Consider the following 13,337-nt stretch of genomic DNA (forward strand, 5'->3'; position numbering starts at 1 on the left):
TTAAAAGGCAATCTTATGATGCTTCTCTAAGCAAAGTTTTGTTTGGATTTTTGGAGTCTAAAGTCTGTCTCCCCCATTAGTTTCTCCCACTGCTGGCTGCTAGAGGACCAGAGTGGTGACCTAGACGTTTTTCTGAGACCAAACCCTAGGCTAACTTTAGCTTGAGCATTTTCCATGAGCAGGCTTGCAGGAGAAAGTTAAATCCATCAGTGAAAAGACTTAATGTTTTTTTTAGCTGCCCTAAGAGGTGGTCATGGCAGTCTTGAAATTTAGCAACTGATAGTTGTGACTGAGGTCCTATGGGGTGGACCAGCTCATTGCTGATTTAGGAAAGATTTAGATAGGATGCGAAGTTCAGCACTCTTGGGGCTTCTTCTTATGTTAAGAGGGCCTATCCTTTCTGAAAGACTACTTGTTTCCAGTTTCAGACTGGAGTACAAGTAGGCACTCAGAGGTACGAGGGCCAATAGCTTCCTTAATCTATTCCTAGACCACCTTTCCATCATTCCTGGGCAGAATCTCTTGTGTCTGACTTGGAGGCCTCTGAAGCTCCATCTTAAACTTGTCATTTGCAGGATTTGAGTTGTGGAAAAGGCAGAGATTTCACTTTGCAGTTCTTATGTGACTTCATACAACCTAGAGGACATAGAAATAACACTAAGCCTGAATGAGAGCATCCTATGTGCATACAGCAATTGCAGCAGTTTCTTTCCTATACTGTTGGCTAAAGTCCAAATCTAATCTTCAGAAGAAAAGTATCCCACTTTAAAAAAAGTCATCTTGTGTTCTTTATTTTGACAAATTATAATTACAGTGATGTTGTACAATATGCATATGGTAGATTAATTGACTCAAGCTAATTTAAATATTCATTACCTTAAGTAATTCTCATTTATTCCTTTTAAGAAAGCTAATTTCTTGGGAAGGTTTGAAGGTGATCTAGTCTGCAACATTTGCATTTAGGGCCTCTGGCAGAATACTGTTGTATTTGGAAAAGGCCCATTTATGTTTTCCTCAAAGCTGAGAATGGAGAACAGAGATTTCCTCAAATATGAGTTATAATTTTTTCCTGGTAGGAAGGCACAAAGTACCATTTGGACAAACATTGGCATGGATGACTCTTCCAGAACCTGAATGTACAATTTTTTTCTTCTTCTAGGAATGGAGGTGGTAGGAAATTGGACTATCCCCACAGGCAAGATATGAGAGTCAATACTGCTGGAGATTTCCATGTCTGAATGAAGAGGATATGAAATAACACATCCAAATGGTGTGTTTTATATATTTTAAAGACAGCAATTCTACTCATGTTTTCCTTTCTTTTTTGGATACTTATGTAGACATAATGTGTTTTCCAAGCAAAGCAAAGAAATGTGTAATGAGGATTCTGCACTGGGAAGAGGTTTAAAGTTTTTTCATAATAGTCTTGTGCTTCTGCCACAGGAAATGCCATACAAGGATCAGAATGTCTCCTGTGTTTGCTAAAATAATAGTCCAGACATTTCTAACAAGTCTGCTGGAGGATTCCAGCAACCCCTGTGGCCTGGTTTCCAACTCCCAAACATGAGCGAATGATGTACGTGCAGAGCCTCAGGCCTTTGGGACCATTGTTGCTTCTTACCTTTAGGCAGAACTGGGAGTTTTCAAACATTGGTTGAAAATTTATAAGGATTAAAAATTCATGAAATACTCTGATTGCCATTTGTTACCTTGTTTCCTAAAATTTCAATCTTTTTATGATCAAGAGATTAACATACTAGTGGTAAGGTACTCCTGGTGCTGGCTGACCCTGTAGATGGCATTTGAACCTCACAACCACACTCTTGACTTTTCCACTAATGTTCGAAAGCTGGATCATTAAAATGGTTTATTCATTATGGAATGTAGGCCCAGGAATTTTAGACAACTGTGCTAGGCTCTTTTCTTGCTGTACTCATTCCTGCTGTACTTACTGGCATTAAATGCTTCAACCCTTGCTTCAGTTCATCCTAATGGATGAGGGACGATGTCACCATTTGGGGCACAGACACAGTGGTCCTCATTCTCTTTAGATGTGATCAGTTATGACTGAATTTCCAGGTCCTACCACAATTTTAGATGACAGGGGGTGAGAGAGATCTTCTGATGGAAGATTCAGAGCCCAGAGAAGCACTCTTCAGCATCCTGAACTTTGCTTTCCATTCTTAGTACAATGACCCCAGCTAGACAACTAAGGGTATATGATTTCTTAACATTGATTCTGTCCTGCCTGAGAAGTTTGCCTAGTTCTGTTAAGCTGCTCCTAGATTCCTGGCTGTACTATTCCTTGAATTCCTCAGAAGGAAGATCCTAACCCCAGGAGAATGTGATTTTGTTTGGGTCATTACATATTAGAACTATTTGTAATTGTTAAAACTTGTTAAACTTCTGCAGAACTGGCTGAAACAGAAGTTGGCACATCCATTTATATTGTATTCCTTTGAAGCCATGGTATTAGCCGTAAGTTGTCAACTGAAGTTTGAAATTTAAAGTATTGCACGCATAGTAATATATAGGACAGACGTGCAAATCGTCTCAGGGCTAGGGGTGGTGTGATGACTGAGGGAGGGAGGTAGATCCCCGCTTCACATGTGACTTGTGTGTTGGGAAGAAGCAGCTGACACATTTATGGTTTGTTTGTAGGGATGCAGGATAAGTGTGAATCAAAGTATCCCTAGCGCTGAAATGGCTGCCAAAATGTCACAGGTTGTGACTAGAGACATACTCATTATTTCATTGACTGAATGGTCTTGGGTTCATAGTCTGGAGAATTTCAGACAGGATGTGCCTAAGTAAACATATTACAGGACCTATGTTACTGAGTCTTCATGAGAACATCAAAGATGTACATTATACACATATATGAAAAAGAAAAAGGAAACCCATTAAATTGTAAAAAAAAAAAAAGGGGGGGAGGATAAAAAGAACAATGGGGGATATAACCAAATTTCATTATATGCATGAATGAAAATATCACAACATAATCCCTTTGTACAACTAATATACACTAATAATAATTAAAATATAGGTGTGGGTGGGTATGGGTATTTAAATGTGTATATTTTCTTAATAGAAATGTGGGGAAATTTTAAAATAAGAATTATTTAAACTTTTAGTTCTTTTAATGTTCAGAAGTAACTTTTCACTTAAACATATGAGAGAAGTATTGTATTTTGAGTTGGTATTTTAATTCTACTAGGATGAGGGTTTTTTAGACTCTGATTACACAGCATACTGATCAAATTTAGTTATTAATGCTTTTCTTACTTGGTTTTTAATGGAGCATTACTGACCCTGAAGAATCCAGCCTCTTTTACTTTTCACCAGTGTGACAGGCAGGGCAAACTGAGACAAGAAGAAACTACCCTGTTTGAGTCAAACCATTTTATCATGGTCAGCTTCCACTTCCTCTTTCCTTAACCTCCCTAATCCATACTTTTCTGTTGGAATTGTCTAATTAATTTAGCATTTCTGGGTTACCATCTTCAATGTTTGCTTCTTGGTTTATCCATTAAGAGTGGGCCTATAGTTAAATAACTCCCAAATATGGACTCTGGAGTAGGTGATACTGTATGTGATGAACCAAAGTCATAATTATCTCACAGTGTAAAGAGATCCTTTAAGGGACTAAAGGTAACCCATAGAGTGGGAAGAGGAACTACAAAATCTAATTGTTCATAAACTAGAATTCACAATAGCAGTTTGGGAATCCTTAAGAAGTGAGAGGACTTTGCAAAAAAGTTCCACAAGTACTGGACAATTTTCCAAGATAAGCCACTGCCACTCCTTTTTGACACTAGGTTGACTAAAATTAAGCACATACATAAGTAGCAAAGATGAGGTTGTCCAGGTCAACAGATGTATTGGGGGACTCTGACCCAGCTGAAACTAAATCACCTGAAAATGATGAGAGTCCTTTGCTTTTGCAGGGCATAACACTGTGGGACATAGCACAAGTCATATTAGAAAATGGGATGCAAGATCAGTCCTAGCAAATGCAATATTGTTTGGAAAGAAACACCTTTATAGACATTAACTGGTCAAAACAACAGAAGGTATATAGGTGCCAAAAAAGGGGAAATGATCTGTTGTTGTTTAATGAAGAAATTTTATGATGGACAATTTCAGCTCAGTCCTTGGCAAAGTGGGCACCAGGGGTTGATATAAAATAAATCCCAGTCATTTGTTTTCAAATGGAGAAAAATAAATCAAGAAAAATGCAGTTTTTTTTTCTTTTCTCTTCCTACTTTTTTTTGCATATTTAAAATACCATACATTTGCTGTCACATATTTAAAATAGTATATGCACACTTATTGATTCCTATTTGTCAGGGTAGGATTTTATGACTTCCAAGCAGCTAGTTAATCTTTGGTGAAAGAATAGTCCAGCTAGTTTGGTTACAAAAGTTTCAGTCAGTTATTGGCTGTAGATAACCACAAGATGGACATGGTGAGTTTGTCAACTTAAGTATACAAGTCCATCTTTGTAATTCTGCAGGAGCCACAGACTACCTTGATCTCTTCCACTTACATCTACCCCAGGAACTTCGCAAGAAGAAGGGTAATTAGTCAAAGTTAATGAATCAAATTGCTGGCTTAATCTACTCAACACTCCCTGGAAGGCTTCAAATCCACTTGCCTTTCTGGACAAAGTGAAAAAAAAGACTCCTTTAATGACTTTCCCTGGCTGAAATCAGAGGCTATCTTCAGGGTCAAGGCTAAAGGCAACCTGGGGAATTGCCCGTGTCAGAAAAAGTCATGACAGCAGAAGAGTACAGATTGACTTAAGGGAAATTCCTAAAGCTTTCTACATTCTCAGCCCTAAGCCTATACATGTCTGATCCAATAAGCACCAGGACTTACACTGATATTATAATCATTAAAAACAAATCATCTATGTAGAAAAATTTGCCTCTAAATTTCCGCATACTGAGATGAATAGCTATTACAAAAATGGTAGACTCTGAAAACACACCTTCCCTTTTAAGATCAATATCCAGTATTTCAGGTGGTGTGTGTGTGTGTGTGTATGTATGTGTGGGTGTATAGGGGATATAGCGGATTTCAGGTGAAGTTCTTTGTTGGGAAAGAGAAGCCTGTGCTTTCGTCTTGAATAGTAGGAAGCCAGGCTAAGATGGTGGATTTGTTTGTCCCTTCTGAAGTTTGCTCTCTCAGTCCTCATTCCTGGTCTACCTCCTCCTATAGCTGTCAGTTTGAGAATCACTCTCTCGGGAAGTAATTCTCTCTTTGAACTCCCTCAGACCAATTTTCCCTCCTCTACTCTCCTGTCCTGCAGCAGTACCAGGTTAGCCTGGTGACCTGTCGGTAAAGCCACTGGACCTCATGCTTCTGAGCGTTTGGATTGAGTTCTTCCTCTTTATTCTCTTCACACTAGCACCTGACAAATTGCAGCTACTCAACAAGTAGTTGAATGAAAGACTGGATCCGTGAGTGAATGACTACATCAAGGTGTTCATTTCGGTGGGAATGACTTCCCCAAATTTAACAACAATTTAAAATAAGTTTGAATTTAACAAGTTCTTTTTCTTGCAGGTGTGTGTATGCACAAAAAAGGGCATGACACTTAGTTTCTATCCAAAATTCTACGGAAAGAATCAAGAAGGAAAGAATCCAAATTCTAGGGATCAATGGTACTTGATAAAAGAATATAATGATCATCTTGAAAACAGGACCTTGAAAGTAGGCAAAGGGTGATGATGTTTGAATATTTACCTCCTTAAATTCACAACTCAATTATCCAGAATGCTGAGAAAAGAGTGAATTTCATTCCTTGGTTATTTGAGGTTTTAGATCAAATTCTTTAGAAAATTTTGCTTTAACTTTCATTAAAAATTTTGATTTTCAACTTTTAAGAGAGTCCATTGAGATAACAGTTTAAGCATAACTGTTACCCTATAGTGAGATAACTGTGAGCAGTTGGTGCCCTATCACTTGCTGGTGAGCTCCTTATCCTTGGGGATGGATGTAGGTTTCTGATGTGGATGTAACTCACCAAACAGCCATGGACTCCCAGCATATGTCTGAGGTGTTGATAGTGAATGGACAGTGAGAGCTGCAAGAGATTGTTGGATTGTCCAGTTCAGTTCTGCCACTGCACAAATGAGCCATGGAAGGGAGAAGTTGTTACCTAGGTAAGTTCCTTAGTAGCAAGTAGAGAAGCCTGGATTATACTTTTTAAGTTGCTAAATTTCCATCCAGGCCTTTCCATCAAGTGAGCTGTCCATCACCTGAGTGTCCGGACATGATGGACACTCATCCATTATGAGTCCTAGTATCTGCAAATTTTGGGACCTGCAAAGATATACTGCAAGATCACAACCTAATCTATAGGACTGAGCAGTTTATTCTGAGGAACCTGGAGATCAGCATTGGATCTACATGAGGCTTTTAACCAAGACAGTGATCACATGAGAAATCTTCCTTTTCTCTCAAAGGATGCAGGGATCAGAATCCCCAACTGGAAAACATGTTCTTGTGTCCACCTTGCCAGCCCCAGCCAGGCTTTCTTTCTTCATTTTCTTTTCTTCTGGTTTTAATATTCTGCAGGCACAGTGGGACTAAATTGAAAGGCTGCCTATTGGTTTATCACTAGGTATATACACAAGACTGCCCAGTTTTGCTATTTTCCATGCAAACAATCATCAGGTCAGGACACTCAGGCGATGGACAGTTAGCTAATGTTAGAATGGGACTTCCATAATTTAGTTGGAGAAGATTCTGATGATTTTCTGATACTGTCACAGAAAACTTTTAAGTAGCCTTGGTGATCCAGTGACTCATATGTTTCAGAGGCGTTCTAAACACACACACACACACACACACACACACACACACACACACACACACACACACACACACACCCCTTCTCGGATTGACCTGAAAACAAGGTAGAAAGTAGAAACTCAGCATATACTCAGGCCACAAACAGGAAGCCAGTGTGGAATGATGGAATATGGACTCAGAGCTGACTTGGTGTAAATTCTAGCTCTTTTATTTAGTAACTTCATGCCTTTCAGGGACTTAATCTGTCTTTCAAAATCACATTTTTCTCATTTGTAAAACAGGTGCACTACATATAACACTAAGGTTGGTATTAGAATTATATTGAAAGGATGTGCACTGTGCTTTCAACATAGCACCTAGCTAAAAGCTTCCTACTTTTGCCAGACAGAATTACCGATCCTGTAGGTATTACCTGTATTCCAGACAATGAAGCACATTTGCTTTTCATTTGTGGTGTGACATATAGAAATTCCATTAATGCTTATAAAACTCATGGTTCTCACACTAACTTTAAGCTAACAAAATCAATCTGTTATGTACAAAAAACCAAAATATACATGGAGATACCAAAAGTATACTTTTCTCTGTGTGACCCTCTTAAAAGGTCCAGTGAATTACAGACAAATGCCTTGAACTCTGAGGCTATAATACATGTGAAAGGAATGGATGGGATGAAGGTGACAATTCTACACTACGTGGAGGACAGACCCCAGGCTCCAAAAAAGGAGTCCTGCTTCTAAAAGAGTAGATCTTTTTTTCCTGATATCTCATATGTCATAAAAATCTAGTTAAAATTATTAATATCCTTCATACAAATTTCATAGCTGTGTAAAAATCTCACCCTTTTGTATCCTCTTGTAAATCATGAGTCTAACATGTGTTTTGTCTGATAAGCCCATTTTTACCTCCTACAATCCATTCTCCAGAAAGCAGACAAAGTAATCTCTTAAAAATCTAAATCAGATCATGTCTGATTTAGACATGATCTAAATCATGACTTTGCCTAAAACCTTTTTATCACTCCTCTTGGAATGAAATACGGATTCCACAGGCTTGTAGGATGGCATTCCTGTCTGCCATGGATTCTTCCGGTGTCCCTTTCTTCCCTGCTTGCTATTCTTTAGTCACATAGGTCTTTTTACTCTTCTAACACACTAAACATTTTTTCTACATCAAGGTCTTTGTACAATTGTTTGTGCTGTTTAAAATGCTCTTCTCTGGGTTAATTTTATGCAGGGTCCTACCAGCTTTCAAACTGAATCTTCAGGGAGGCCTTCTCTGACAATCCCATCTGTGGTGATTTGCTCCCTGCTCATATAAGTGTATTTGTTTCATATTACTTATATGTTTTGGCTAATTGTCTTATATTTTCTGCTCCCCTATGATGTAAGTCCTGGAAGACACAGACCAAACCTGCCTTTTCCTTACTGGATCCCCAGCATCTAGAATTGTTAAATCAATGGCATGAATAATAACTCAAGTCCAGATAGTCTAGTCAGATAATTCACCAGAAGAGCAAATATAATCTTTAACATGAGGACCATTTTAAGGTTTTCATTTCATGCCTAATTTCATTTTTATTCTGATATTCCAACAATCTTCCCTTGAAATTTCTAGACATCTTCTCTCAAATATAAAAAATTTCTATTTTGGTCTGCTTCAACAGCCCACTTCTGCTTTTATAATCTTAGTTTCCAAATGCCTATTTGTAACCACAAACTTCTTGTCTTCTAGAGTTCTTACTTTCATCCCACATAGACACTCAGGGCACAGGAGGGCTCAGTGGTAACCGAACCATGGTCTAGGAAGCCAATACATCAATATACGGGCAGAGTGTCTGCACATGTCAGGAGTCAGGGATGCACAGAGCAAGTGCCCAGGATGTTCAAGAGCAGCCTGGACACCAGCACCTAGCCTGGTCCAAACCAGCCATCTTAACCCACATGTATGGAGATGTAGGGACAGGAAAGATACACATCAAAATGAAGGGACCGAAATGAAGGCAAAGACAGGGAATGGGAAAATCACAAAAAGAGACAAGAATAACTCTTAGTGACTTTTCTTGGTTCTCCAAGACATTGATAGACTACTGAAATGCGCAGAAGGGATGGGGCAGAAATGGAGTTGTAATTCTTCTTAGAAACCCAAGCTTCTTTTATCAACTATGACAACCTTGTTTCTGACTTCCCCATCTCACCAAATCTACCTCTTGCCAGTGGTGTTCTTCAATACAACACCAATGGGCAGCTTACATACTTGCTCTTACTCAGCCTCTTGGCTGCTCTTGACTTTGCCTATGGTTCCACATTCGCAAAATGTTGTATTCTTTTGGATTCCATGATGCCATCCTCTCTCATTTTCTTCTTCTCAGTGTCTGCCAAGGAATCCCTATTCTCTTTCCCTTCCTTTTGATGGTTTTCTATCCTGTGTCTTCTTGTTTTTGAATTTTACATGTTCCCCACAGTGATCTCTGTTCGCTGTCCTGACTTCTAATTGCACTACAATTCTGATGAGAACCAGATCCATGTCTCTTGCATAGTTACATGACTGAGCTTCAAAAGCATGTGTACAGCCATTTTCTGGATCTTTCTCTCTGAATCTCTCCCAGGCACTTCAAGCCAGCATGTCCCAAACTGAATTCCTAGTCTTCCCTTCTCAGTTTCCTTCTATTCCAGCATTGCTTATTTCTGTTGGAAGTTCTATCATTCACCCATCCACCCAAGCCAAACACCTAGATGACAAACCTGACTGGTTTGCTTCCCTTACCACCCGTATCTATCATTTCATTCATTTGTTCAGCAGACTTTAATCAAGCCATGTGACTTAACAGACATTATTCTAATTATAGACTAAAGAATGGTTGGGGAAGCAGACACAATATCTGTCTTCATATAAAGCATATAAAGTACTGGCTGACCTTACTACTGCAATGTTTCTTTTCTTTGTCTCTTCTCCCCTCCCTTCCTCTTCTTATTGGCTCTCTCTCTCTCGCTCTCTCTTTCTTTCTCTTTCTCTGTTTTTACTAACAGTAGTTGGCATTAAGTAGATTTTCAATTAATCCTGTTTCAGTGAAGGAGTGAGGATACGACTATCTGAACATCTGCCAATATATATAGCAAAGAATATGAAACAGCAATCTAATGTCATTAGAAACATCTGTATCCGCACAATGTAAATGAATAGAGGCCAAAACATCTGGCCAATTTAGCTGGAAAATCCCCCAATGAAGCACTGGTATGTTTTATCTGTGTTATGCAAACACTCAGATGATCCGGGCTTCCGTGAAATTGACTGGGTACTTCAGCACAGCATAAGCTCAGCCAGACCAGTCTTGATCTCTCCTAGGAGCACATTATGTCTCTAAATTGTGAATATGGTTCACTGACTTCTGGAGTTAAGCATAAGTACAAACTCTAAATGGTTGTGATCATTTTAATTGGCTCAATCATTTCCAAAATGTTATTAGTGCCATGTGGTCATTTATAAATGTCAGCACACACTCACTGGCTCTTAAGTCTGAAGAAGTAAAAATGAATTGAGATTATTCATGCAGAAGATGGCACAGATTGGTTATATCCAGGCCAAGTTCAAACATCGTAAGAAATACATGTTTAGATACCAAGAACAACAATCTTTGACTAATAGAACATCTTCTATAATACATTTTATGACATCAGTAAACATCTTTGGGAAATTAGCAAAGAAATATTTCAATTATTCTTATAAAATTTTACCAGATCAACCAATCCTGAAATGAAACTCAACATCTTCATCTTTCTCTTCTTGGTTCTCAATTATTAGTCAGGTACAATTCTAAGGTCAGGTACAACTGAGATTAGAAAAACAGGGAAGTATTCCAATTCCCACACAGGTTTTATGGTGCCAAAAGGCACCATAAAAAATAGTAACCAAGAAAGAGAACTTTATGCAAAATTACTGAGGTATTCAGGGTAAGGCATGCACCTCTTTCTCTCTAAATAATCAGCATTCAGGCTCAAGCTAATAAGAGCAAAAGGTGCTGAGAGGACACTATCAGCTGACTGTGCACCTACTCCAGGGAGTATACGATTGTTATTTTGCATAATAACAAATTGTACCATGCACACCAACTCAGGGATGGAAAGAAGTAGACACTGAAATCAGTGATGACTTGTGTGGGGAAAATACACTTTTTTAAAAAAAATTAAACACTAGGAAAAGCATAGTGAAGACCTAAGAGAAAACTCTTTCAAGGCATGTGGACTAGGTGGTTCAGCCTGAAGTCCTTAACAGAATCTGGCATCTGGCACGTGCATTGTCTCATAGCCCCTTCCTAAAGAACTGGAAGGAAACTACAGTTAACCTAACCTCACAGTGCCCCATTCAATGTCTTCATAAAACTACAAATGCTATTGGTCTGGTCTACTTACTTCATAGTACTCTCAGCTTCTGCTTGACTTGGGAGCATATCAGAAACTGTCAGATAAGTCTTATCTATTGGCTTTTTCCAGTTGTTTCATTTAAAAGTACAATTAACATAAATTTAACTACATGGACTCATTTAAATGGTTAAAAGGAAAACCCACTTCAGAGCAGGTGATTTTCTGAGAACTGAACAAGCATTCTGTATAAGACTTTGGATCTTACACTCAACTTGAGTTTTCTAGTGCCTCTTAGCATCTCATTGGGTTTAATGTGATTCTGGTATTCGAAGACTTAACTTAAAAACCAATTTTGATTATTAGTAATTTATTCCTTATGTAGTGACTTCATAGCACTGTCCTTCATCCAATATGCAAATCCAAGCTATGTAAAAATAGAATTATGTGGATGGCCTTGAAATTGCATGCCAATTTCAATTTGAACTCCTTTACTCTTACTCTGAATATCATTTAGTGCTGTTTTTTAATATTCCAAAACCAATGGTACGTTCCTGAATTTGAATCTCAGAGGACAACTCAGAACTGCTGACTACCAGCTGCCTGAAAAGGGGGCATTGCTTTTGACCACTTTCTCTTAGTTTAATAACATTGGGTTTATCTTTTCCAATGTGAATGATTTTTTTTTTGATAATGTTACAATTCAGCTTTACATGACATTTATTTTTAGCTTAAAAAAAGAAAAAGGAGAGGGTGTTAGAAACTATTTGGTATTTCTGCCATTTCCAGAAATTGCACACTTAGGTTAATTCTGTCCCCAGGAGATATGTTTGATCACTTGCAATTATGGTGCTCAATGGAGAAAAGGTTAAAGATGAATCAGTTTTCTCTGAGGCATCTGGGTTGGAGATGCACTGAGGCATGCATTTGCTGCTAAACCAGAAGAAGGAAGAGAGGACTTACATTCTGTTTCCCCACGATGTTATCAAAGGGAAGCTCGGGACTCCAGGACCCTTCTGTGAACGTTGCCCCACTGTTTCTCCTATCTGAGGAGCTCACTGACTCCTTCACAATGTCTTCAGGCAAGGATAGCAAACTCTCTTCAGGCTGCTTAATCAAATAAGTCTCTATATTATGCTTCCTCAAGAATTCATTCCTCTCTTTACCGTGACCTTCTTCCACATTATAGTCACCGTTGAGGCAGTCCAGTGTGGCTTTGGAGATGTGAATCCTCCTGTGTGTAGAGAGCACAGGCCATTATACATTATACATTACCTGCAATGACTACTGCTTTTTCCTGTCCTGTGCAAGGTTAACGTTGGTGCCACATATGAGTCACTGTGAGGACATCTTTAAGGATATGCATAAGCATAAATCCAACACCGATTTCACCCCATGGGACACAGCAGCCTCCAATAAGTGTAGCCCTTCTGATCACATCTAAGCATGTCTGTTTACTTTTTTTTATTACTGTCAGCATTTTTAAGACTTGAAAAACCTTGATTTTTTTAAAGTGGTATCGATTACAAGTCATGTAAGTATTTCTTAATCCCAGTGGCCATATTTGCCAAACCATAATGTAATAATTTTTTTATTTTCCTTATCATTTTAAGTACAGGGCAAGTTTTATAAGTCCATAGACTCCACTGAGGATCTTTTGGTGAAATCACTGTAAAGTACAATTTCCCTATAATACATGTATTGCAAGGAGCAGAGAACAAAGTCTGTACACATGTAAGCTGGCACCTAGAAAGACTTGTTCACAAGTTAAGCAACTCTTTGCTGCACAAAGAGTACAGCAAACTTTGCCACAGTTGGTCATGATTCAAGTTTTCTTTGAATTACAAATGCCTTAAGGATCAAACTTTGCATAGTAGTTCCTTGTGGGGAAGAGTTTTCCTGTTCTCATAAACGTCCAGTTCAATCAGATCACTTAAGATGCTGTACTGCCAGCTGGGAAGACTAGTGTTGTGCTCTTGAACATGGACCTTATTGCTAGATTGCTGGATTCAAACTCCAGTTCTACAACTTGATAGCTGAGAGATCTTAAACAACGACAACCTTTCTGTGTTCCTTTTCTCACCCATAAGATGGTAAAAATAATACCTATAGTGTATGGCCATTGAGTATTATAAATATTCTAAGTATTGTAAATAT

The 13,337-nt window shown here is 38.5% G+C and overlaps 1 protein-coding gene across 3 annotated transcripts in view; it reads right to left on the reverse strand.

Annotated features, from left to right (window-relative positions):
- Positions 1-13,337, reverse strand: part of Adcy8 (adenylate cyclase 8) — a 220,362-nt gene that overhangs the window by 84,823 nt on the left and 122,202 nt on the right. For all 3 annotated transcript variants that reach the window (XM_074069234.1, XM_020154145.2, XM_074069233.1), the window contains exon 7: positions 12,144-12,414. In XM_074069234.1, the coding sequence (XP_073925335.1) occupies positions 12,144-12,414 (271 nt within the window). The remainder of the gene's footprint in view (positions 1-12,143; positions 12,415-13,337) is intronic.

This window comes from Castor canadensis, chromosome 3, assembly GCF_047511655.1.
Source record: "Castor canadensis chromosome 3, mCasCan1.hap1v2, whole genome shotgun sequence".
NCBI lineage: Eukaryota > Metazoa > Chordata > Mammalia > Rodentia > Castoridae > Castor > Castor canadensis.